Consider the following 27,196-nt stretch of genomic DNA (forward strand, 5'->3'; position numbering starts at 1 on the left):
AGCTTTTACTCTTACCTTTATCATGAGTTTCCCTCCTTTGTTATCAATATCTTCTCTCTATCCCAATTGGTTTCTACTAATTAATTCTATGAAATATAATATAAGAGGTTTATGGTTCAATCCTTGACCTCCTCTTCTTTTTATTTCATTTTATTTCTTTTTACTTCAACTCACTTCCTATTATTTTTCTAAGGAAAAATCTCACATTCATATATTTATCTTACAAGTTTAGTGGGTATTACAGATTAACTAGTAGGAATGAACCTATATTGGATTCCAAAATCATGCTTAGCTTAATTTATGCATATTTCTAATTTTAATTTAATATATGCCTTTTAATTGCCTAATATGCTAAAATAAATTCCTTTGTACAATTTTTGTTCAAAATTAATTAGTTATTGTTTTTTTTGAAAAAGAGGACTTAATTTCCTATTTGTAGAAAAGTTTTCATTTTTTTTACCATTGCCTTCTTTTTTATAATTTTCAATTTAAAAAATATTTTGCAAAGTTATTTTTACAAAATATATTTTTCAATAAAAACTTATAATATTCTTTATCCAATAATTAAAATATCCTGATGAATTATTTAGATAAATGCTAACTTTTAAAATAAAAATTTCTTGAATACTTAATTTTTGAAAATGTAATTTTTCTGCAAATAAACATACACATTTCTAATCTCAAAAACTTTTTCAAGAATTTTTGAATCTCTAAACTATTTTTGAGTTTTTTTTTTCAAAATTCATCCTTCTATAATAAATAAATCATTACTACTTTAATATTATTTTCTTATAAAGATTTTATTACTACTCTCAATGTGTCGATTAACCTATATAAAAATTTTCATAACTTTTCAACAAATCAAATTATTTTTAGAAATCTTTTTGTTTAAAATTACTTTTTAATCACAAAATCAGAATTTCCAGTATAATTTTTCAAAATTGTTCCTAAGTATAAGTCACTGGTTTTAATTTTCAAGTATAAATTCCTTATACTTTAATTTCAACTTAATTTAGTAAGAAACCCTTATTTTTAATGTGATCAAGGGGGAGAGTTATAAGTTAGGGTTAAGAGGGAGCTATATTTCTCAAAATATTACATATTTACTGTTTCATTTCATTTAATGTCTTTAATTTAATATCTTATTTTAACTATAACTTAACTTAGTTGATCCACATAAAAAATGAGAGATTGTAAATACCCCGTGATGATTTTGATGTGATCAACCAAGTCAAGTTATGTCCTGTTGTTATTTTGATGCCCTGTGTCTAAGTGTGCAAGAACTTGGGAGCACAGGAAGTCGGGCGAAAGAGGCAGCTAGCGAGAAGAACGACATGGGAGAGAGTCGACGAGCTCAATGTGTCCGAGGGATGAGGTGCTATGGAAGAGTATGTTAGAGGACGAGAAGGAGGTGCGCGACATTTTCGCGGGATGAGAAGCTGAAGTGGAAGGTTGCTTGCAAAGGTTGGAAAATAGATTCGGGTGAGCACTATTCCGGATGGCCAAAATCATCCAACTGAGCAGAGCCGGAGCGAGAGCCCTGACCAAAAAGTCAACACAAAGGTTGACTTTGGTCCGGATCGCTCGGACCATAAATTTTATCAAAACTTGGTGTGGCGTGATCTATTGGGAAGAGGATAAAATTTTATCCATATCTAGGCGCCTAGAACCCTTCCAGGCGCCTATATCAGGACTATAAATATAACCTTGAGTTTAGTAGTTTAGAACATCACTTGTAAAATGACTTCCATTCTTATTCTACTACTTTTATGAGTTGTCAACGTTGTAAAGAGGCTACTCCGTCTAAAGGAGACTTGAGTGAACTTCATTTGTGTAGGATTAACAATCCTCTGATTGCGAACCTAGTAATTTCTCTTGCCTTTGCTTTTAGTTTATGCATTTAGTTTCTATTATTATACAAGTGTTTTCTTAATTTAGATTGAAACATCGAGCAAGGTTTGATTTGATTTTCAGGGCTATTCATTTCCCTCTAGTCGGCCGTTAGGGGACCAATACATACATTATCAAACATTAAAACTCAAATATTAAGACTTAAGTTTGTGTCAATTCAAATTTAGTCAACTTAATCAACCTTGATCCAGGGTAAATTACACCAACATGGGAGACGTGATGACAAGATCTATGCGATGCAATCATAAGTAAAAAAAATAAAATAATAATCACATTAACATATTAACAATCTTTATACAACAATAAGGACATTTGTAATCGTAAACCTTTTAAAGAGGTTTATGCTCTGCCACATCATTGTCACATCAAAAGTTAAAAACCTTATTTCTTTTAAAAATCACTCTCTATTATCATAAAACCTCTCTCTTTTAAAAACTCCACTTCTTTTAAAATCCTCTCTCTATTCTCTCTCCACTATTTTTTTTATAAATTTGGTCCCAAGATTTTTATACAGGTTTATAAAAAAAACTATAAACCTCATCTATGTAGTGGAGAAGAGGTTTATATTAAGAAATTTATACTATAAATTGTATGCTATAAATCTCCCAGATGTCCTAACACGGTTATATCCAAAATTGAGTTATATATATATATAAAACAAGAAGTTAGTATTAAGGTAAAAATAATTATTACGTAATCAATACAGATAATAAAATTATGTACTAAAGTCAAATTTAAAGAAATCAAAGGATGATCTACCCACCTCGTCCTATCCGTCCTCAAAAGGTCTGTCTTAAATTTGAATCCTATATATCTTATATATGATACAACACAAAATTAAATACTAAAATACTTCCCGTAACCATATGTATGTATACATGGGTCAAACATTTTATTTTCCCTTATATTTGCTTATTTTCTCATTGATTATTAAACTCATTTAACTAGCAATTCATACTTAAATAGATAATTAAATATCTTGAGCCATGGTACCGTGATAAAATATCTAGATTATTACTCAGGTACTCATGATTCAAATCCCAGCTATAACATATTTGTAGGAATTTTTTCTTCAAATTGGGGGGAGGTGTAATCAAAGGATACTGAACTTCTGGGTTGACCATTGCGTGCGCTTTCCGATTTATCCAGATGGTAAGTGGGAAACTTCTGTTGGACCGGACCGGTCACCCCAGGGATAGTCAATAAGACCAACTGGATCATTTTTCCAAATGAGGGGCGTAATTACAAGATGTTGAGCTTCTGGGCGGATTACTGGTGCACTTTCCGATTTACCTTGATGATCGGTAGGAAATTTTTATGGGACCGGACCGGTCATCCAAAGATAATCATGAGACTAATTGAGATTATTATTATTTTAAAATAGATAATTAAATCTTAAATATCAATTAATTAATCAACCACCATGAATTAACTTAATAATCTTCATTAATCATCAAATTAATTAATTCTCAGCATTTCTTCAATTAATCAACTAGTTAACACTAATTAATTAATAATCGTTAAATAAATTTATCTGTCTATTTATATGAGAATAATAAATGGGGGCTTTTATTTTTGATAATTTAATTAATTAATTTTATTAATTAAGGCTCTGTAAACTGATTAATCTCAGAAATGATTAATCCGATTCTCAGAAAAAATTTTATCGACCACGAGAATATGCTTATAACATTGTATGGTATCCCACCGCTAGCCTGAGACTATAAATTTAAGTAACTTTAAAATATAGAATAGAATAGTGGATCACTCTCTTTACTCAGGTTAACTTTTCTTGTTTATAAAATAAAGAATAAGAAGATCAAGAGAAAAAGAACGAGTGCACGGTCAATTCACGCTACCAATGCTGAAATGTCAACAATTAATAATGATCTTGCCAAAGAAAACCTATCAAAGTCTTTCAAAAACTCTGAATATGAAGAACAGAAAATATAGCTTCCATCAAAAACATGGTAAAAAAAGATCTTCAAAAACCCTGTCGATCCATTCTCGATTGTTGGAAAACAAAAAGTGTAAATATTAATGTGCTCGAGTGTGAAGATGAGTCCAAAGGTCTAAATGCATGATTGATCCGTTCGAGATTAGTCGTAAAGTCGAAGTCTATTTGTTGACATTTAATGCACACTCCTAAATTCCATGTCAACGTCGACGGTTATTACTGAATTCTGGAATCAATTGCCGTAATTTTTGACTTCGGACCCCGAGAAAAAAAATTATAATCGCGGTCCATCGAAAATTTTTGATCGGTCACTAATATAAATGAAGAAACGCACATGAGTCCAAGAATTTAATATTTTTTAATTACACCTCTTATTTATTTAAATATGTGATTAATTTTGAATAAAAAAAGCAAAAGGACGTGTTTTTTTTTTATGTTTGTTTTTTTACACTTAAAAATAGGTATCTTTATCCTTCGTCTATCCTCATTATTATTTTCTTACTAATTTCATAGTTTCAGTAATAAGTGAAACAAGTAAAATTTTATAACTGTTATAATATAAATATTTTAATAGATTATGTAGTATAACAGTTAACAAATTATAATTGCTATAATGTGTCTGATTGATTCAAAATATGGGAAGACATGAGAATAAAATGTACAAATAGTATAAAGAGTTATTTTTGATAAAAAATAAAAATGAGATGCAGACATTTGTATCCATTAATTTTTAAATTTAAATAATAACAAAACTAAAAATCCTTTCAAAGAATTTGTGATTATCTATTCATATTCTTTTTATCCCACGGTTTGATATAATTGATAGAGTGATTATCTTAATATTAAATAATTCTTAATGAATATTAAATACCTGTGGAGGGCGTTAAGGTTATAGTCAAACGCGTTTTCCAAATATCTACATTCCAACAATATGTCATAAAACTAAATTTCTGGTTTGTTTTATTTTATAAATTATAAGAGTAAACTATAATATTTTAAATCAGAGGAAGAACGGAAAGAGTAGGTAAGTTATAGGGGTAAAATGTAAAATTTTCAATATAAAATTCAAAAAACCGACGGTAATGCGTCTGGCCGAATCGCCGCCTATTAGTTCTCATCCATCGTCCACTTCCTGGCTCAGCCTCTCCCCCACCATGAGCTTCCATCGCCACCACGTCCTCCTACTCTTCTTGTCGGCGCCGTTCTTCTTTGACCTGATTGCCGCCGATGTCTGCGTCTCCGACGACAGCTCCGCCCTCCTCCAGCTCAAGGGCGGCTTCTCCGACGCCTCAAAGCTCGCATCTTGGCGGTCCGGTTCCGACTGCTGCACGTGGGAGGGCGTGTCCTGCTACAGCTCCACCGGTCGCGTCGTCTCCCTCAACCTCAGCAGTTTCTCGCTGTCCGGCAAGATCGACCTTGCCCTCTTCAACCTTACCCACCTCACATCGCTCAACCTCGCGCACAACCTGTTTGATGGGATTCCCTTACTGGATTTGCCCTTCTCGAAGCTTGTTAACCTCACCAGCCTCAATCTCTCCTACGCTGGATTTTCCGGTCAAATCCCGGCCGACATAGGTCGCCTCCGGAATTTGGTGTCTCTGGACATTTCCACCTCCGCTTTAGCAGAGCCCCTTGACATTTTGATAAAGCTCCAGGATCCCAACTTCGGAACCCTAGTTCGCAACCTTAGCAATCTGAGAGAACTTGTCTTAGATGGCGTCAACATCTCAGCCGATGGGTACGAGTGGTGCGGGGCAGTGTCAGCTTCAACCCCGGGACTGCAAGTGCTAAGCTTGTCGGGCTGTTCCCTCTCCGGTTCCATTCACTATTCCCTCTCCAACCTGTCATCGCTCTCGACGCTTCGCCTATCTGGGAATTCCTTGAGGTCCAGCGTTCCCCAGTTCCTTAGTAATTTCTCATCTTTGAGTGTGCTTGTCCTCGATTCTTGCGGGCTTCAGGGATACCTTCCTGAAAGCTTATTTCGACTCAGAAATCTGACAGTTCTTGATGTTTCCAACAACCCAATGCTTTCTGGACACTTGCCGGAATTCTCCGTGGCTAGCGCTTTGGAAATTTTGTTGCTCTCCGCGACGAACTTTTCTGGTGTTCTACCGGAATCAACTGGTAACCTCAAAGCTTTGTCAAAATTGCAGCTTTCCAATTGTAGTTTTTCTGGTTCAATACCACCTTCGATGGCAAATCTCACGCAAATGATTCACTTGGACCTTTCTCTGAATAGTTTCAGCGGCGTTATTCCTCCAACTGATCAATGGTCGAAGATTGCTGACATAAACCTTTCACATAATAACCTGACAGGAAAAATCCCTTCTTTCTCGAGTAAGGATGGATTTGGCAACCTCAAAAAAATTGATATGAGGAACAATTCACTCTCTGGACCGATTCCTGTTTCGCTGTTTACTCTACCCTCTTTACAGGTTCTGTACCTTAGCCAGAATATGTTTTCAGGTCCGCTCAATAATTTTCAGAATGTTTCTCCCTCCTTGACGACTGTTGACGTGAGCGATAATAGTCTGGAAGGGCCAGTTCCAGAATCCTTGTTCAATCTCTCAGGATTAAAAGTTCTTTCACTTGCATCAAACAACTTCGATGGTATGCTAGACATTGATCAGTTCTGGAAATTGAGAAATCTCTCTAATCTTGACCTGTCAAACAACATGTTGAAGATAACAGAGAGAGAGAGAGTTAATGGTTTATCTAATAGTTCATTCCCAAAGATTAGTACATTGAAGTTGGTTTCCTGCAATTTAGAAAAGATTCCGGCATTCTTGCAAAATCTTCGTGGGATCAGTTACCTTGACCTCTCAAACAACAGCATTCCAGATGCAATACCAGAATGGATATGGAGCATTGGCAATGGAAATCTTGATTACTTGAATCTGTCGTACAACTTATTTACGTCTGTGGAAGGACCACCAGCAAATCTCAGTATGCCATCTCTGATGATCCTGGATCTCCATAGCAACAGGCTTCAGGGGCCTATTCCACTCCTTCCACTGAACACTATTGTTCTGGACTTCTCAAGCAACTATTTTTCGTCTGTCATTCCAGAAGTCTTGATCATCCACCTGAATTACACAGTTTTCCTATCACTTTCTAACAACACACTCACAGGTGAAATTCCAGTCTCAATTTGCAATGCTAGCTTTCTTCAAGTCCTTGATCTCTCAAACAACAACTTGAGTGGTTCCATCCCATCATGTCTCTTGGAAGGAAGTAATGATTTGAGAGTCCTAAATCTGAGGGGAAATAAATTATATGGACAATTTCCACAGGACATTGTTGAAGGATGTGCTCTTCGGACAATAAATCTCAACCATAACCAACTTCATGGGAAGTTGCCTATGTCCTTGGCAAATTGTTCTTCGTTGGAGGTCCTTGATATTGGCAACAATCATATAAAAGACTCATTTCCGTATTGGCTGGGGAACCTTTCTGAGCTGCGGGTCCTTGTTATGAAGGCCAATGAATTTTATGGAACCCTTGTAAATCCTCCGGGAACCATAGAAAGCCATCATACCTTCTCAAAGCTGCAAATTTTTGATTTGTCATCTAATAATTTTATTGGTAACTTGCCCCAAAATTGCTTTAGAAATCTCAAAGCCATGTTGTTTAATTCAGATATTGACCGCCAAACAGTTGGTTTCAGATTCTTACAATACAGTAAATCATCTTATTATGAAAATACTGTTACAATCACAAGCAAAGGGCTGACATTGACACTATCGAAAGTCTTGACAATTTTCACAGCAATCGACTTCTCAAACAACATGCTAAATGGCAGCATCCCGCAGACCGTTGGTGACCTAACTTCACTTTGTGTTCTAAACCTTTCACGCAATCTCCTGACAGGTGGGATCCCTCCTAAGCTTGGAGCCATGACACAACTGGAGTCATTGGACCTCTCCACGAACCAACTCTCTGGAGAGATCCCTTTGGAGCTAACTTCGTTGACCTTTCTCTCTTTTCTGAATGTCTCATACAATCATCTGGTTGGACCGATTCCACAGGGCAAACAATTTACCACATTTCGAGAAACTTCATATGAAGGAAACGAACTATGCGGAGAACCATTGGCAAAACAATGCAATGAAGTGCCTCGTTCAGACTCTAGTTTGTCATCCTCAGCTTCATTGACGAATCTAAACTGGCAATGCATTGCCATGGGTTTGGGGTTTGGAGGTGGCTTGGCAATTGTTATTGGGCCTTTAATGTTTTGGAATGAAAGTAGGAAGTGGTACAATAAGCATGTTGACAACATGCTCAGAGCACTTTTTCCTGGATGGTTTTGTGATTATTGTGGGGAGGTCAAGGTGGCAGCCGATGATGTTGGCTATGACTTGTGTGAGATAGAAGATGAAGGCCAAAGATTTTGCCTCTTCTGTACTCGTCTAGAGTTTCATTCAGGCAAAGCCATTATACATCATGTGCAGTGCTCTTGTCCTAGAGATTTGACTGTGGAAACATGAGATTTTGTCTGTACAGAACTTTTGATCAGAGGTAATAGAAAATTCCACACAGCTACTTTGTATGAAATTAGATCTATTAATAGAGTCATCCATCCATTTCTTTTTTTATTTCTTATAATTTTAACAACATTGCTTTTAACATATTGTTGCATAAAACACATGTTCTACGAGCCAACTTGTCATCTCAACCCCAAATTATTGCCTTTTGCTCTGCATCAGCATTGGATCCTTCTGCAATTTGAAATGTTGTGCCAAGTTATCTAATTACTGTAATGTTGTGCTTACATATGATCTAATTACTATAATGTTGTGCTCAAGCAAAAATAAACCATCTTAAAGTGTTCTAATCTTATTTCGAAGTATTCATTTATAAACAGGACGATTGAGTAATGTTTGATAATTCGGAGACTCCTAACTAGTGGGATTTATCTAGCACGTAGGTTGAGTAAGGAGCCCATTGTTTATATTTTTCTCCTCTTCCATGCAAGCAATTTGCAGAGTCTACATGCAATCTCATGGATTCTGGATCATGTATTATTTTCATCTGTTGTTTCCTTGTCTGTCTGGTGGGTGATGGGGCAGACAAATCACAGTGTTTGTTCCTTAGTGGAGATCAGATGAGACTAAAGTTATGTTCCTGAATGAGTTCTTTTTTCCACCACAGATTGAAAGGTGCAAGCATTAATGTCTAGGATAAGCTTTCTTTTTCATTGATAGAGTTTGACTGTGAAGGCTATTGCGTTAGTCATATATCAATTTAGCACTTCTGAAACTTGCGTTTTCATTGATAAATCAGTCGAGCACTTCTGAAGCCTGGTGGATCTGATTAATTAGGCGAGTCAAATAAGACACAAAGTTCATTGAGGATGTTAATTTGTGAAAATGGAGGCATAAAGTTCACTGTGGCCTAGCCGTGAACTCGCGGACTGAACCACTGATAAACTATGAGTTGACTGGAACAAATTCTAACGACCCAAGCAATAGAAAATGGAGGACCTTTGAGCCAAAGAAAGTCAGAGATAGATTTTCATTTGTTGGTTTTGCACAATAGAATTAAAGAAGGTAGTTTTTCAGGATTTTTTGTTTTGTTTTTCCTGTTATAGCCATGGTGAAAACCAACACAATTGCTTAGAGGTTGCTTTCTAACCCCAACAGGATGACTTTGTATTGCAGACTCAATGAACATTTCAATGCAGCAGCTCATCAGATTCTTCTTTTGCATCCCATTAGTTCTGTGCTAGTCATTAATGAGCAAGGCTTGGAGCAAGAGGCTGAAGGGATGAAAACTAATCACACAACAACAAAACTCATTCATAAGATCGAGCAAACCTAAACCTTCGTTCCATTTCGAGTGCTTCTTCCAGCATATAATTTCAAGATGCACGTTTAGGTATTGTGTTAGCTATGTGTGTTGTTTAGTAGCTTGTAGTAGGTTACAACAAGTAGATAGATGCACCTTGCTTACTGAGCTAGGTTGAAGCCGATGGAGTTCGGTCGAGGTGAAATTCACCCAACAAAGTAGGAATGGGTCCATTGAAGTAGACTTGATAACTTCCTTCCTACAGCCATGATTAGGGACTAGATTAGGATGAGCCTAACAGTCACTATAGAAAGTTGATTGAAAGACCAAAATAGATCGAGTTTGGACTCGATGAACTTGGTTAACTCCCAAGGAAACCCTGGTTGGGGTGTATGCTTTGAGGGGGACAAATTGTCACCTAGTGGTAGCTTTTAAGTTGGGGCCTTTGTGAGTAACTAACTGTAGAAGATCCTCCAATGTTTTTGGTCTCCTTTAGGAAACAAAACTATCATCAAGAGGCCTGCATCATGACTTCGGTGAAGCTTTATGAAACTCCAATCATCCTCCAATTAATGATCAATTACTACTCAAGGAACACTTGGAGGTGTGGGATTATGCAAATTTCTTATGTTACTCGAGTCTGAATTTCAATTTAAAAACAGAAAACAGTAGATGACTACCGATATCAATTGATCTTATCATTTGTCCCTCGTCTCACTCTGAAGCACAACGCCGACGGCAGAGAGACATCCCCGGCGGCGTTCAGTGGCGACGAGGCCATCGGGAACAAAATCGGCAGCCAGGAAGACAACTTGCTGCCCCGGAGGAGCTTCAGCGCCACGCAGCGCACGAAGCGCTTGGGAGACTTTCTCTCGCTCCTCCCTGGGCTGGAGAGGCAGTGGGAGCCCGGCGGCGGGCTGAGCAACAGCGGCGGCAGCAGTGAGGCGTCTCCGGCAGTGTTCTTCGGCGTACCGGGCACCGACTCCCATAAGAAGGGCACGGCGACGGCGGCCACCCCGTAGTAAACTGACCTGGAGGAACCATGGTTCATCGAATTCTCCCGCTTTACCAATCTCGATTCCCTACTCATCTCCGGAAGCTGAAGCAGAGTTCAACGGCGAAGCTCAAATTACACAGAAAACCTTTTATAAACCTCGAAAGATTTGCTTCTCGATAAACAAGCAATTATTAATGGAAAAGGACAAATAGATGGTCCTTGTTTCAGTTGAGATGCAATTAAAAACGATACATCAAATAATGGCGATTGCAATAGTTCTACGAGAGTGGTTGGCAAGCAAATATCAATGTGAAATCATCATCTTTAATATAGTTCCTCTCACGCTGCAACAACATGGAACGGGGTGATCACGTAACTAATTGATTAATTCGATTGGTTGTTTTATGAGGAGACCACACTTTCCATTAAGACGTAGCTGTTGGGGGACTACTTGCTCTTCCAATAACTCCAACTTAATGAGTCTAAGTTAAGCTAACAAATCTATCAAGTCAATGGTTGGAGTACTTTAAAGATGATAGAGAGGTTTGAGATGAGCATGGTTAATGCACCGTGAAGCTTGAGTGGAACTTTAACAATTGTGCGATGGAGCACAGGATACGGTCAAAAAATCATCACAATCATCATTAAACCTTGTTGGAACTTTATCAATCTGAATTAAGAAACAAAATGAATTTGACCTTCTTGGGATCATCCTCTTTGAAGATGTGTTATGCTGGTCCTGTGGTCCATAGGCAACCAAGCACCACAGCACTGTCAAGGTTTAGAAGAGCTAATGGAATGGGCACTTAAATTGACTATACACCTAACACAACACCACTGATTACTGCAAAGAACCTAAGCTCAAACCAGGGAAGTTCAACTGTCGCACGCATCATCTGTATCTCTTGATGAAGGTTGTTCTGTCTTGTTTATGGTAACATATACTCTACAGCGCGTGACCAATCTTGCACAATCTTTCTCTGTGGTCTTCCTGCACTGGTTCTATGTTTTCCAAGATGTTTGTGCTAAGAACTGATTGCTGGAGCCTGCAGTTTTCCAAGATGTTCCGCCAAAATAAACAGCTGAAAAGGATGTTGTTTGCCATAAAACACCAATTTTTGATGGCTAGCCGAAGAAACTGTCCGATCTAATTGCGGAGGTGGACAAGCTAGCGCTGAAGAAGGAGAACAGCCAAGTCTTCACACTCTTGAGCACCAGTCGGCACGCGAAGCAACAGCATCAGCAGCAACATGGCCATGTGTGATGGATCTTAACTTAATGGAGAGCTTCACAAGTTCATCGAATACGAGAGAGGTGAGGCAATTTACTATAGCTTCGGCCAACAATGGAGTTAATGTCACTCAATAAATTCGAAGGAAATTCTTCTTTACTACAAACTCATTAGATCACTCTCCACGGGGCTCTGGATCTGTCTCGTCAAGGAGTTGGACAGGCAGTGAGTTTGCTTGTGCGAATGCCACCTCCTTACGCGTGTCTCGCGACGTTGGCACGTGGCTACAGGCCGAAGGCTCATCGCTGCTTCGTAGGAGAAAAGATAAAGTTAAAGAATGGAAGCATTATTGCGTTGACGTATTTTACATGTATATTTATTTATATATAGATGAATCGATGTGCGTTATGATCGTATGGCGTCTGGCAGTGTCATTCTCCTTCTTTCTTCCTCCGGCAGCTTTGTAAGAGGCCGATCTTGTTCGATATGTCCTAGCAACGAAATGACACGGAGGCCGAAGATGATGATATCGTCGTTACGGTACGGGAAGCAGCTGCAACGACGGCGACAGCTGAGGGCGGAGCTGCCAGAGTCGGTTTGGAAGCCAGGAGAGGATCATAGAGATGAAGAACTAAAAGTGGGGGAGGAGGAGGAGGAGGAGGAGCTGATGGAGATGGAAGAGGCGGCGATCACGGCGGGACGCGACGATGGAAGGGAGCCGGATGATTACGATCGGAGGGCGCGCATCTTTCAACAGAGTGCGAGGCTGGTTCAGGCACGCAAAGGTCCGCCGCCACCGCGGGAGCAATTGTAACAGAGATGTTTTGGAGTAATTTAGGGAATCATTGGATGCGTTTCACACTCGTTGCTTGGTGGGCCATTAAGTTAAGTCCTTGGTTTGTAACGGGCCACGGCCCAAATCAATCCCAGTGGTCCGCTCCTTAGGGTTGCCCTTCTTTTTCTCCCCTATGCTATATATAAACACAACGAGCCGTCGTCTCCTCCTCCTTGCTGGTTTTCGGCGTCGATTTCTTGCTTTGTCTTCGCCGCAGCGATGGGCCGACGTAAGTCTCGGTTTTCTTCTCATTTACAGATGCCTTGTATATGTTCCACCGTGTCATGGTCATACGATCGATGCGTAATTTTCTTCGGTTGGTTTAGATTATGGTCGTTCGATCGATGCCTTAATCTTCTTCACTTGGTTTAGATTCATAAGTTTATTTATGTATGATCTCCTTTAGTGGCGCGTTCGATTTGTTTTCCTGTTTTCCCTGTTTTTGTGTGAGATTTTTTATGACATAGTTCAATTTTGTTACTTCTCAGTTGTTTCCATTGGGCTGTTCGTCTATTTCGTTAGTTTCAGTTATATTTTGTTAGAATAAGTTGAACGAATACATGTGTTGTATTGATTAAATTTTTGTGTCGTTGTTGTTAGGTCTATTCAGAATTTTTAACAATAAATATCCTTAAAATAACTAACTTTCTAAATCTGCATTGCATATTTGAAGGCAAAATCGAATATTGTTGTGAAGATCTTGTAGATCTCCATTTTTATTGACTAGTTGTTTCATTCCCTTTAGGTGCCTCTGAATATCCCGAAGCTCACTATATAATCTACTGTCATTATTTTTTTAATTGTTCGAATGGTTTTTCTTCACCCCCAGGACCTGCACGTTGTTATCGTCAGATCAAGAACAAACCCTATCCTAAATCTCGCTATTGCCGTGGTGTTCCTGATCCCAAGATTAGGATCTATGACGTTGGAATGAAGAAGAAAGGGGTTGATGAGTTTCCCTTTTGTGTTCATCTAGTGAGTTGGGAAAAGGAAAATGTTTCAAGTGAAGCTCTGGAGGCTGCCCGCATTGCATGTAACAAGTACATGACGAAGTTTGCGGGGAAGGATGCTTTCCACCTGCGAGTGAGAGTCCACCCATTCCATGTCCTGCGAATCAACAAAATGCTTTCTTGTGCTGGAGCTGATAGACTCCAGACTGGTATGAGGGGGGCCTTCGGGAAGCCACAAGGGACATGTGCTAGGGTAAGTATTGGTCAGGTGCTTCTCTCTGTTCGTTGCAAGGACAACAATAGCCAAAATGCCCAAGAAGCATTGCGCCGTGCCAAGTTCAAGTTCCCCGGCAGGCAGAAGATAATTATTAGTGGGAAATGGTGAGTGTTAGAAAGAGATTCTAAAAATTAACACTTCAATTTTGATAATGACTCATTTGTATATAGATTCCATGTTTTAGTTATAATGACTAAAGTCTTTGTTCTTTACTCCTGAGTTAGTCAACTCTAAGTCTACATTGCTTGTTGATTAACAGGGGTTTCACTAAGTTTAGCCGCAATGACTATGTGAAGTGGAAGAGCCAGAACAGAATTGTACCAGATGGAGTCAATGCCAAGGTATCTTCTATTACAGAAAAATGTCATGCACATTATGCCACGAATCAGCATATTACTACGCAGCCTATGCGGCATCATTTAGTTGTGTTTGTTCATTTGTGGTTCTTAATTGTTCCATTGCATAAACAACTTGCATCCGTGGATATGTGCTCTGCAGTTGTAAGAGATGGTTGTCATGAAAATTAAAATATATATATTTTTTTCGATTGTGCAGTTACTTGGTTGCCACGGGCCACTTTCCAAACGTCAACCTGGAAGAGCATTCTTACAATCCGCTTTTGCTGAAGCTTCTTAAGAATGTTCCTATGGGGGGTAAGCTTCATGTCTCTCTCGATTATTCTCATTTGTCTGCTTAGTTTTGTCAGCATTCTACCAGTTGTTACATTGTGTTACTCTTGGGTATGTAATAACTCTTTATTTCGTGGCAATTTAATTTTCAGTACTTGACTAAGTAATTCAATGAGTCTACTATAACAAGGTCGAACCGTACCTTTGCTTAATTCACCTTTTAAATATTTGCACTGTGCATGAATCAAGGATCCTTGCATGTGAACCAGGCGTATTTTTTTAGGCAAATAAAGCGCATCGAGCATTTTCAATTGGTTTCCTCACTATCCTTTTGTTTTTTTACCTCCTTTCAAGTCTGAATATCTGTGACAAAATTCATTCTAACCCATAGTTCTTTTGTATTTAAGAAGTTGATTTTATTTTTTTCCTCTTTCTACTTGCATGAACATTAGTTGAATACCCATGCCAGATCCACTCATCCACTGTATGGTCTTGGACATCACTCAGTGAGCATCAACGTCAATTTTTTTAATTTAAAATGTATAATTTAGTATAAAAAATTATCTCTCACTTCTATAATATTACTTTTCTATTCAAAATAATTAATTTAGATAAAAAATTATTTTATTAAGTTGAGATATTCATTTTTCAATGTATTATTTATTAGTTTTTTTATTTTTTATTCTCTTCTAGATGTTTAGGAAATGAAATTTATTTTTTAAATAAATAGAAATATTGTTCATAAATATATAATTTAGAGAATAGAAATGATAATTTATATAAAAATAAAATTTTTAAATAAAATATCTGATGTGGATGTATTAGGTATTTAAGTAGGAAGGGAAGGGACACTTCAACTCATCCCTTTTGTCCTCTCCACTTGGTGGGTACGTTTTGCTCAGCTAGCTTGCAGATCAATTGGTTTAATTGGTTCCTTTAACATTAAATCTAGCATGCCCAACCAATTGACATGATTGTATATGTTCATATCGATTCAATCAATTGTGTTTATTTAAGAATAAAATAAACGAAAAGAGCATATAATTTATTTTTGCAATCAATTAATTATGCAGATCTCAAAGTATATTTAGCAAATATCTTCCTTCATGCTATACATTTAGATTTAATCAAGCGATGGCTGATGGCCAACATCGTTTCACATTATCAGCTGTAGTCGAACAACTTATGGAATGGATAGTACGGAGAATCACCCTCCTGCAAATCCCCAAAACTAGTGTGAGAATCTGAGTCCTGATAAAACTACTACCTACAACTAAACGAGTATACAACCACTGATTAACATGCTATCAGTTTCTCTATAATATTTTACTTTATTAAGTTCAGATATTATTTTTTTACTATCGTATATCAGCTATTTTAAAATTTTAAGATAAGATAGTGGGATGTAAATATTTTTTTTTATCTAAAATATAAAATTTAAGATAAATTTTGTATTTAGAGAAGTTGACAGCGATGCTCTGAGATATGAGAATATTATGCCTAAGCAGTTGCATTACTCAGAAGCTGACATCCTTAAAACAAAGGCACGATGATGTATACTCACTAGCTCATCTATTTGAGAAACCTGTTCATTCTGTGCTTCATAGTAACTTGAATATTGTGACCAGGATGACTTGTAGGGTTCAACCTGAATAGGTTCTGCTTGCTCGTAATACTCTTGTTGAGTGTAGTAGTAAGTATCTTCTGAATTGGTAAAATTTTCACCTTGACCGCCAACGGATGAATACTGCTGAATGCAGAGGGCAATAGCATACCCACAATTATTTTAATTTTGTGAAGAGAATAGGAAAGGCTAAAACTTACATAATATGGAGATGCGGGATGCTAATTCACAAAATGCACATAGAAACCAGGTTCGAGATTAGTACTTACCCAATTCCATTTTGGAGTTTCTTCCTCGTTGCCATCGTAGTGACCTTGATTATAAGACCACGAGGGCTCATAAGGGCGGAGCTCAACATAATCAGGTTGTTCCCAGGAGTACCTCTTATAGGTAGAGCCTGAACTGTGAAAGAAATCGCCTGCTTCCCTTTGAGTATCATTGTGCGAGGAACTCTGGAAAATAGTCAACAATTTGAAAGTCAGTTAAACAAGGAGTTATATAACTAATTCGTGACTTTTCCGTTTTTACAAAGAAAGTCGATGTCAGATGTGTTTGAAAGATTAATTCTCTACTCACCCACTCGGACTTTGGGAATGCTGACTCCTGATAAGCCTCAGAGTAACTCGACTTCTGATACCAATCTGTTTCGATTGGCTCGACTTGAAGATGCAGTGGCTGCTCATAGTGGTGCCTATTGTAAGCAATGGAAGGGCTTCCAAAGAATGCACCAACATAATCACTGTCGTTAAATTGCTGCATGAAGAGGAACAAAATCACTACCATTCGCAAGCAACAAGCACCACAAGAGGATCATGCATTAACAAAACAAGTTAATGATTCAGGGTCAAGGTACACTGCTTACCGAGCGATGATGTGATTGAACTTGATAACCCTCATGATAGTTCACTTTCTGATGCCACACGGAATCATTGGGATCAATCTCCACATGAAGGGCCTTCTCGGCGTAGTGCCTATCATAGGCAAGAACAGGATTTCCATACCCATGCTTCTCTGCTGTACCACTGTAGCATGATGACCACTACACAAACAAGAAAAAATTGGAATTACAACCATCCAAAATAGTCACTTCCACCATCAAATTAGGGATTCAATATGCGTTCAACGGCCTCCAAATGCACTTAACCCTATGCCAAGAAGTTCCAGATCAAGCAAAATTAGGGATTTCATGCAAAGTCGAGGAACAATTGATTTCACGAACAGGCTAGATTGTAATCGAGAAGGAAGGTTTCCAACTCACATGGTGGTGATCCTCAGGGCGGGTATCGTGATACTCCACCCTCTCAACAGGCGCCGGTGGGACCTCAACCAGAACGGACTCTGCGCCATGGAGCTTCTTGTTGGCGTAGATAGGGATCCCATAGCTATCGACTCCGATCCTCCTCTCCCCGTACCCTTCTGCGTGACCGAAGAGGTAATCCAGCGCGCGCCTCCACCCGTTCCAGCCGTCGCCGCCCTCGGGGACGGCGTAGGCCTGGCGGTTGTCCCAGTCGGTGAAGGGCCAGCTCCGGAAGAGGTCGGGGGAGGGGAAGGGTCCCGCGGGGTGGGGATCGGGGAATCCTCCAAGGTACGAGGGGCGAGGAGGAGAGGGAGGAGGAGAGGGCGGGGAAACAGGCGAGGTGGAGATAGGGTAGCAGATGGCGGAGGAAGGCGGGAGGGGGTCGCCGTAGGTGAGGGCGATGTCGTAGCCGCCGCGATACGGGTGGGGGTTGTACTCGGGGAAGTCGTCGTCGTCGGTGGCGGACGCCATGGATGCGGAATCGGAGCGAATGATTGAGGAGGGCGGCAGCAGCAGCAGTAGTAATCGCAGTAACAAACATTGGGGCTTGTTTGATGGGGATGGTGGAGTAGAAGACACAAAATTATCGTACGGTTGATGAGAAACGCCATGGAATGAAAGAGCAGGCGGCGTCTGGTTGTGCGCGGTGGCGTGATGGGTCGATAAGTCTCTTTCGAGGGAAAGGCCGAAGGGGACGGCCAATTAAGCGCTACGGTGCAGCGGATGCAGCGACGCCATCACATGCGTGGGGACCGGGGGACGAGTGGCCTGGTCCAGTCCTAAAAACGCTTTGATAGTTATGTAACTTCTATGCAAAGCTTTGGTGTCGATTAAAAATACAAAATGTGGAGTTGACGATGCTTGATTTGCCTGCAACTTGGCTGGGAGTGAGACGGATCCCTGTGGGCTTGCGTGAACATAAAGAGCGGCACGTCCAGCCTGCCCTGGACGCCTAGCGCGGTCCATGGCTAGTTTGTGGTGTTAGATGACAAACATGAGGCCGTCCATCGCTAGTTTGTGGTGTTAGATGGAAAACATGGGGCAGGGATCCTGTTTATTCATTAATTAGATGGCTAAATTCCACCTGTTAAATAAATGAGATTCAATTCATCCAATTAATAAATAAATAGGATCTCTTTTGGTCCAAAAAAATTATAGATCAGAAGACTTGACCTCGAAAATATGAGAGGCAGTTCAGATCCTTTGATCTGCGAAATAGGAATAAGAGGATGAGCCACATGAAAGGAGGCTAGGGCAAGAGTGAGAGGAATTACCTAACGCAAGTGGCATGAGGACACAAGAAAGTTGACACTGACTAGATGCATCTTCTCACCAGTCAGGATTCTCTGGACTGTAGTTTACGGTCTAGAGGATGTATCATATAAATTGATTGATTGATTGATGGAGATGTAGATGAGATCCATCGCACCTTTTCACACAGGCCCAGTATAAGGCCTCGAGTTATATGATAGTTGATCCATTTATACGCTCCCAAATAAAATGGAAAAAAACATAAGGTTGGACGTTATCTGAATCGGTTTGTAGGTTTCTTTTAAATACGAAAATGATCTTCAAATAAAATATCATCAAAGGTACCGAATTGATATGTTACCTGATCTTACATCTATGATGAAGTGGTTGGGACGTCCGGAAGTAATCCGAGCATCCTGAAGTGAATGGATTTGGAAATCTCGGATCACTTCCGGATGCTTCGATTACTTAATCGCGGATAAACGGTTGGGCAACATAACACCTCATCAAAGGTAACATTATCACGAGCCGCTTTGATTTGTTAGTCTAGCCTAAGTGGACTAACATGTCAACGTGTTACAATGAACTTCTTTGGCAAAAGTTTATTTTAAGTTTTTAGGTGAATTTTATCAACTATTTGTTAATATAGTTAACAGGATAGTGTTACATTGCATGGTAGCTGTCCGCGCTTGCAGCACAGCGTAACTTTTCCCATAGTTAACATATGTTTATTTTACTCGCAGATAGAATGCCTCCATCAACTAGGTCGTTTGACCAGCTCTGTATCGGACCACTCAAGCTTGGAATACGTAACTGGACTAAGATGGTCCTATTTGGATGCCTGCCTTAGATTCAGGAGAGTTTAGTCTATTATAGTAAACGATGGAATTTGTTATCGCAACAGTTCTACATGGTCAATTTATAATCATTTGTGAGGAGATTCATCGAGAAATTGATGCAGAGAATAAATGATTTTTGATAATGACAAAGAATTTTAAGTTAAGTGTTATTGTTGTTCTAACAAATTAAACTGAGTGTATAAGAAAGTACTAAGTGATCTTAGGTAAAGAGAAAATCCTAGCTACGGTTAGATAATGAAGTCCTGGTCTGGGGGACTGGACAAAGTCTTGACGGGTCAAAGACATTGGGTGAAATCCTAGAGTCGAGGACGCTAGGTGCAAGTTTTGGGAGTCGCAGACACCAGGTGGAAGATTGACGGATCGGGGATTTAACGTCCAACATGAAGTCCTGATGTATCGGACGCTGAGCAAAAGTTCAGATGGTTTGGAGGACTAATCTGGCAAAGGTAAACTCTTCTGAGAGAAGTGAATGAGGACGTGTTCTTCGTTGAGGGAACACACTACAAAAAAAAATAGTTTTACCGACGGAATTATCCGTCGGCCTTCCGTCGGTATAATAGGTTACCGACAGAATACTGACGGAATTGTAGTTGTCGGCAACCGATTTGTCGGAAAGGTCATTACTGACGAAAGATCTTATTTCCGTCGGTAATAATATACCGACGGACCATAATTCCGTGGGAAACATTGCCGGAACAGTGATTTTTGGCTAGGAATGAACTACCGCCGGAAGACTGTTTCCGTCGGCAACATATCGATCTATCGACGGAAAACCGCATTTCCGTCGGTAGATTTTTTCGATATGTACCGACGGATTTAGATTTCCGTCGGTAAACTAAAAAAAAATTTCCAGGATAGATCTGTTTTGGCAATTTCCATATATACAATTTCCAAATATACAAACCATCACAAATATAATTCATTACAATCAATCCACACAAATATATATAATCCACACAAACATATATAATCCACACATAAATTAAAACATCACATTTACACAATCCACAGTTAAACAACCATAACATTCTAACACTTCATTGATACAACTGCATACAAACATATAATCCACACTTACTAACTTACATCATATATATATATATATATATATATATATATATATATATATATATATATATATATATATATATATATATATATATATATATATATATATATATATATATATATATATATAACAATTATTTTTACACAATCGACACTTAAACAATCACAATATCATATTATTAGAAACAACTATAATCATCTAAAACAAACTAAACTGAACAAAATATCATAGTGCATATATAAATCCTGTCAAAATGATACATACTATAGTGCAAAGTTACAGAATACATACCATAGTGCAGAGTACGTAAAATAATACAAGAATGAAAGATAATGCTAGAAATCCTGTCAAAAGACAAATATCAAATGATCATGTTGATATATAAATAAATATTTTTGCATATATGTATATCGAATTTTATTTATAATAAAATGATACCTGAACACAAAAAGGAGCATATGATCATATGAAGAGCCAGTATGTAAATAGAACCGAACGTGACTCCTAAAACATATATTAATAAAACATTTAGAAATTAAATGATCATATTATACCAAATATAAAAATAGAATAAATATATTACCACGGTTTATATATGATAAATAAAAAACTATTAAAGTATAATTGAACATACCTCAGAAAATACTAATCACCACCGGCTGATGGATCTTGAGTCTCCTGTGACTCAGAACCATGTGATCCCTGGGTGAAATTAGCCACGATCTGGCGCATCTGGGCCATGAGATCATCATTACTCTTGTCACGTTCGGCTCTCCTCTTCTCCTCATCAGCTCGCCACTGATCCATATCGGTCATCCTCTCATCCATTGATTTCAATTGAGTGCGCAGTTCTTGATTTTCACGTCTTAAGGACTGCATCTCACTAGATGAAGAGGAACTAGCACGACCGGCCGGATTTCTCAGACAATCAAATGCAACTTTTGCTTGAGAGCCCAGGCCGTAGAGGGTAGAGTTTTTTGTCCTTCCACCGACAACATCATAATAAATTTCATTTAAAGTGTCGGTGGATAGAGACTGTGAATCTCCCCCCTCTACTGATGGCTGAGATGTCTGAGTCACCCTTTCTGTCATTTATTGCTGTAAACAAATAAATAATATCCAATTTAATCAGTATTGCTGACTACTAATTAATATAGAAATGAACAAATGTAATAAAGTTAATAATCTTACATGGAGAGTCTGAGATCAAGAATCAACAAATGATCCATCCTTCTTCTTATGGGTCTTGAGAAAGACCTCCATACATGTGGGCTGTCGGGCAAGCTCACGTTCCTACATACAAAAATTTTTTGGATAAAATTATACAGGTTTGCTAATAAATACATAATTTGTTACAATGTATAACTTTAAATTTTACTCACCAGATCCATGGTATGCTCTACAATAGATTTGGATCCTGACGTATGCCGAGCGGTTCCGGTGCTCGGGCCACTTGGTTCTGTATTTCTATTTGCTTTTGCCTTTTCAGCATTTGCCTGCCATCTTTCTGCAGCCCAGGTGGCCATCCATGCACTCCATATCGCCTCGGAAACATACGCAGGTCTAACGCCCTTCTTTCTCATGTAATACATATGGTCTCTGTATAGTTTGACACAGTATGTATTCCATGTAGATTTAAATTATTCTTCATGCCCATCCTCCCATGTATACATTTTCTGCAATTATAAGTTAAGCATTTAAGTTAAGTGATAACTATATTAAATATAATACCAAATATATTAAATTTACTTACCACAAATTCATTATAGTAAAATATCTTCATCTCCTGGTCTACATGCCTCCATGTAGTACCAGACGCGCTAACTCGTTCTTTGAATTTTCCCATGATATATGTGGCAACTCGGTGGCTATCTGGAGTGAACCTGCACAAAATAATATTAAGTTAAGAGAAATCAATTATATATTAACTTGAATTAATATAATGAAAAATACGTACGAGTCCCCGACGACTTTAAGGACCTTGTAGCCACGTGGTGCTACAGGCTGCTGCTCTGCCATAATGATATCTGTAAAACAACATTAGAACACATAATAATAAGGTGATGAAAACATGATAATAAAATTACAATTTAATACGAAAGCATAACTTACTTGATGATTACTAATTATAATACTTAATCATCGTTACCATCTGACTAATCAACTCTGTACAGTTGCTATGTCCTCTTCGCTAGATGAGCTTAGTTCAACTTCATACTCACTATTCGACATCTCTCCATCATCAATCTCTTCGTAAGTGACATTAACATCTACAAGTAATTAAGAAGTAGATTGGAGTTGTAAATCAACTAAATGTCTCTCCACTTCATCATTCTGAAATGCATCATGATTTTGAGGAGTGACTGTGTTCGGCATCTCTATGGTTGAGCGAGACTTGATTCGACAAACAGATAACCATTCACTAGATCTTCTTCTCTTCGTAGGGTATTCAAGATAGAAAACCTGACTCGCTTGTATCCCAAAAATGAAAGGCTCAAATTTGTTGAATCTTTTGTTTGCATTAACCTCAACTAAATTATAATTTGGATGAATTCTAGTACCTATTCTTGGTGTCGGATCATACCATGAACACTTGAACAACACACCTCTTTATTGGTAATGCAGGATATTCAATCTCTATGATCTCCTCAAGTCTACCATAGTAATCAAACTCAGTATTGTTGTTGTCCATAGATCCTTTGACGCAAACACCAGAATTATAAGTTAATCTCTGTGAATCTCTTTGTGCCACGTGAAATTTAAGGCCATTAACATAGTAACCAGAGTACAACTTAATTTTATGAAGCGGGTCTGATGCAATATTCATTATCCTATCACCTTTCACATTTGATATTCTACGGTCTTTCACCTATAAAATATAGTCCACATAGAAATTAGGACACCTATTAATAGGATTGAAGGAAAATTTTTTATAAATTTTTTAACTTACATGTATTTGAAACCATAGTGCAAATTCGGTCTCTAACTTTTCAGCTACCTCACTTGCAGCAATTGATGGATTTTGTATATATAGTTGTTGTTCGTATAAGCTAAGAAAAAATGTAATTATATAAATATTGGGATATCAAGAAAGATATTTAAGAATGAATAATTATTTATTTAGAGTAGTTAACTTACTTTATGTATGGCTTGACCTCTTCACAGTTTAATAGTATGTATGTTCTTGCAGCATTGTATTCATCTTCGGTTAACCATCTAGAACGTGATGCACCCATTGATTTACCATAAATTTGAAAATAGAAAGCATCGATGGGTCTATCGGCTGAACATCATCATAATTTCTAGGACATTTGCCGTGTCTTGTTTGCACACTATCAACAAAATAATATGAACAGAAAGAAGATGCTTCTTCAACCAGATAAGCATTACAGATTGAACCCTCAACTCTTGCTTTGTTACGAATATTATTTTTTAATTTCCTCAAAAACTGTTCAAATGGATACATCCATCTGTACTGCACAGGCCCTCCTATTTGTGCCTCATATGTAAATGCACTGGTAAATGTTCCATTTGTTGGAGTGTATACTGAAAGCCTAAGCTTTGTAAACATTCATTATGAATAAAGAATCACATTTGGTCAAATTGTCTACATTTAGTTGTAGTTGTTCAATTAATTTATACTGTAGATAACATAGTATGTGGTGCCACATGCAAAAGATGATGTTATCAGTACCTTATAAATTATAAACAGTAGCTCACGACTAAAATGGAAAGGAACAAACCATTAGAAGGTCGTAGTGTAATTAGGTATCAGTTTATCTTGACTGTATAATTACACTAGTACACTCAGAGTGTATTGAGTAGGACCATTTGAGGTCGTTTCTTTTATACTGACTTTATAAAGGAACAAAGACCTCGGTTGTTATGGAATGTGCTCTTAATCCTAATATAATAACAAGCACATATATTTGATATTTATTTTTTAATTTATCAATGGGTGAGATTTAGTTCGATGAATCAATAAGCCCGAGAAGTTGGGAAATGGTATCACTTATAGTGTGTGTTGTTGATTATAGAAGGAAACTGTCCTAGAGATACTAGGTTGATAATGTCCTCAAGAGGAGCTCATAAGGATTGTCATGTTAAACCCTGTAGGTGGACTTAGTCCGACATGATGATAAGGTTGAGTGGTACTACTCTTGGACTAAGATATTAATTAAATGAGTTGTCAGTAACTCACTTAATTAGTGGACATTCGATATCTTAAACACAGGGAGACTAACACACTCATAATAAGAAGGAGCCCAAAAATGTAATTTGGGATTGGTGCGGTGGTTCAATAATAGTTCTCTAGTGGAATGAATTATTATTGATAAAATTAAGTTGTGTGTTCGGGGCGAACACGGGATGCTTAATTTTATCGGGAGACCAAAACCAATTCCTCCTCTCGGTCCCTATCGTAGCCTCTTATTTATAGAGTACTATACCCACCTATACCCACCTTCTTACTCAACCTATAGGGGTCGGCCAAGCTAGCTTGGAGACCAAGCTAGGGCCGGCCAAGTTAAATTAAAAAGAATTTTAATTTTAATTTTTATGGAAGAAATAATTTATTAAAGAGAATTAAAATTAAAATATCTCTCTTGTAAAAGATCTATAAAAGATTAAAGAAAGAGATTAGATCTCTTTCCTTATTTGTAGATTGGTGAGATATTTTATTTTCTCTTTAAAATTATCCACATGTTGATAAAATTAAAATTATAGAAATTTCTTTTTATCAACCATGAAGAGATTTTTAAAGAGAAATTTTAATTTTAAAATTTCCGGAAACAAATTAGGAAGTTTTAATTGTTGATTAAAACTTGTCTAATTTATCTCTTTTGATGTGGCCGACCATTAGAGATTAATTGGGGAAATTTTATTTTATTTTTCTCAATTAAATCATGTCAAGGGAATTAAGGAAATTTTATTGTAATTAAATTTCCTAATTTGCCTAGGCCAAGGAATATAAAAGAAGGGGTGAGGGTGCCTTCATGAGATACAACCTCTATTATTTCTCTCCCTCTTTTCCTTGGGTGGTCGGCCATCCTCTTCCTCTCTTCCTCTTTGTGGTGGCCGAAACTCTCAAAGGCTTGGAGCTCTTGTGGCGGCCGGATACTACTTGGAGAAGAAGAAGAAGAAGAAGGAGAGAAAGCTAGCATCTCTTGGAGCTTGGTTGGTGTTTTGTTCTTCATCCTTGGTAAAGTTTTTTGTGGCCGAACCTAGCTAGGAGGAGAAGAAGGTGGTTGGTGGTTTCTCATCTCGGAAGATCGTTGCCCACACAACGTCCGAGGTTAGAAGAGGAATACGGTAGAAGATCAAGAGGTCTTTCTAAAAGGTATAACTAGTAGTTTTTCCTTTTCCGTATCATACTAGTTATTTATGGAAATAATACCAAATACAAGAGGCTTACGTTTTAGTATTTCGAATATGCTTTTCGAACTTGTGTTCTTTTGTTTTATTTTTCCTTGTGATTTGATTGTTCTTTTCGGTTAACCTAAAGTTATTTTAGGAAATTAAATATTAGATTTCTATAAAAGGTTTTGTCTAGTCGGTGGTGGTTGCTCCCATATCCAAGAAGGCCATGTGCCTCGCCACGTCAGTACTGGGAACCAATTATGGAAATTAATATTTAATGGAATTAATAACTTAAGGTGATTTGGATCGAACGTGTTAAGTTCCGCAGGAGATCCAAGTCAAAACCTAAAAGAACAAATAGATTAAGTTTTGGATCAAACGTGTTAAGTTCCGCAGGCGATCCAAAATTTAATTTAAAAGAACACATGGTAGCTAGGAAAAGGTTCAGACCTTTGTACAAAATTTTTGTACAGTGAAACCTCTAGGCTTTCCGAGTAGCAACCAACACCATTGAATAAAAAAAAACTAGGTGGAAATATGCGCTCCAGCTTACATAATATAAGAGGAATGCCTATTTCTAGCCGAAGCATATCATCCATCATAATACATCTCGCTGTTAAATCTCTAAAAAATAGACTCAATTCAGTGAGTGCTTGCCAAACATGTTGAGGAAGTAAGTCATGGAAGGCTACTGGAATAAGTCTTTGCATGAATACATGACAGTCATGACTTTTCATTCCAAACATCTTTAATCTATTCACATCCACGCATCTAGCCATATTTGAGGCATACCCATCTGGAAATTTGATTTCTTTCAACCAATTGCATAAAGCTTGCTTACCATCTTTGTCTAATGTATAACAAGCTTTTGGAAATCTGTTGGTTGTTTCATCCTGATGCAACTCTGGTCTATTAACTAGTTCCTTTAATTCTTCACATGATTTTGCAGTATCTTTAGTTCTTCCAGGCACGTTCATCACAGTGTTGAAAATATTATCGAAGAAATTTTTCTCAATATTCATGACATCCAAATTATGTCTAATAAGTAGATGCTTCCAATATGGTAGCTCCCAAAAAATACTTCTTTTCTTCCAACCACACTTGCACATCCTAACAATGTATTTATTTAACTCATCGGAACCAGGTTGAGATACTGGTAGAAA

General features: G+C 37.8%; 5 protein-coding genes across 6 annotated transcripts; 3 read left to right on the forward strand and 2 right to left on the reverse strand.

Moving 5' to 3' along the window:
* Positions 1–4,950: 4,950 nt before the first annotated feature.
* Positions 4,951–8,355, forward strand: LOC122004622 (receptor-like protein 7). Its single transcript, XM_042559480.1, has one exon. It carries the CDS (start codon positions 4,951–4,953, stop codon positions 8,353–8,355), a length of 3,405 nt encoding a protein of 1,134 aa, XP_042415414.1.
* Positions 8,356–10,340: 1,985 nt separating this feature from the next.
* On the reverse strand, positions 10,341–10,745 carry LOC122004623. The gene has a single exon (XM_042559481.1). The coding sequence runs from the start codon at positions 10,743–10,745 to the stop codon at positions 10,341–10,343; it is 405 nt and encodes a 134-aa protein (XP_042415415.1).
* Positions 10,746–12,260: 1,515 nt separating this feature from the next.
* On the forward strand, positions 12,261–12,849 carry LOC122006573. The gene has a single exon (XM_042562125.1). The coding sequence runs from the start codon at positions 12,299–12,301 to the stop codon at positions 12,695–12,697; it is 399 nt and encodes a 132-aa protein (XP_042418059.1). The 5' UTR covers positions 12,261–12,298; the 3' UTR covers positions 12,698–12,849.
* Positions 12,530–14,786, forward strand: LOC122006572 (60S ribosomal protein L10-like). Its single transcript, XM_042562124.1, has 4 exons — positions 12,530–12,947; positions 13,548–14,049; positions 14,205–14,286; positions 14,501–14,786. Exons 1-4 carry the CDS (start codon positions 12,938–12,940, stop codon positions 14,579–14,581), a joined length of 675 nt encoding a protein of 224 aa, XP_042418058.1. The 5' UTR covers positions 12,530–12,937; the 3' UTR covers positions 14,582–14,786.
* Positions 14,787–15,598: 812 nt separating this feature from the next.
* On the reverse strand, positions 15,599–18,185 carry LOC122006574 (uncharacterized protein At5g39570-like). Of its 2 annotated transcripts, none has more exons than XM_042562127.1 (6): positions 17,457–18,185; positions 17,061–17,237; positions 16,775–16,951; positions 16,468–16,650; positions 16,139–16,324; positions 15,599–15,789 (listed from the first exon to the last, which is right to left on the reverse strand). In XM_042562127.1, exons 1-6 carry the CDS (start codon positions 17,964–17,966, stop codon positions 15,739–15,741), a joined length of 1,284 nt encoding a protein of 427 aa, XP_042418061.1. In that variant the 5' UTR covers positions 17,967–18,185; the 3' UTR covers positions 15,599–15,738. The 2 variants fall into 2 exon arrangements, with proteins under 2 accessions (XP_042418061.1, XP_042418060.1); XM_042562126.1 differs by having other exon boundaries at positions 16,139–16,321; positions 17,457–18,176.
* Positions 18,186–27,196: the final 9,011 nt, after the last annotated feature.

Source organism: Zingiber officinale, chromosome 7B, assembly GCF_018446385.1.
Source record: "Zingiber officinale cultivar Zhangliang chromosome 7B, Zo_v1.1, whole genome shotgun sequence".
Lineage (NCBI taxonomy): Eukaryota > Viridiplantae > Streptophyta > Magnoliopsida > Zingiberales > Zingiberaceae > Zingiber > Zingiber officinale.

Bases quoted from the DNA above. Each gene is read 5' to 3' on its own strand.
- LOC122006573 (XM_042562125.1), top strand. From the start codon at position 12,299: ATGGCGTCTGGCAGTGTCATTCTCCTTCTTTCTTCCTCCGGCAGCTTT.
- LOC122006572 (XM_042562124.1), top strand. The intron at 14,050-14,204 runs GTGAGTGTTAGA...GTTGATTAACAG, and splicing joins ATAATTATTAGTGGGAAATG to GGGTTTCACTAAGTTTAGCC. The intron at 14,287-14,500 runs GTATCTTCTATT...TCGATTGTGCAG, and splicing joins CAGATGGAGTCAATGCCAAG to TTACTTGGTTGCCACGGGCC.
- LOC122006574 (XM_042562127.1), bottom strand. From the start codon at position 17,966: ATGGCGTCCGCCACCGACGACGACGACTTCCCCGAGTACAACCCCCAC. The intron at 17,238-17,456 runs GTGAGTTGGAAA...TTGTTTGTGTAG, and splicing joins GCCCTGAGGATCACCACCAT to TGGTCATCATGCTACAGTGG. The intron at 16,651-16,774 runs GTGAGTAGAGAA...ACTATTTTCCAG, and splicing joins CATTCCCAAAGTCCGAGTGG to AGTTCCTCGCACAATGATAC.
- LOC122004622 (XM_042559480.1), top strand. From the start codon at position 4,951: ATGCGTCTGGCCGAATCGCCGCCTATTAGTTCTCATCCATCGTCCACT.
- LOC122004623 (XM_042559481.1), bottom strand. From the start codon at position 10,745: ATGAGTAGGGAATCGAGATTGGTAAAGCGGGAGAATTCGATGAACCAT.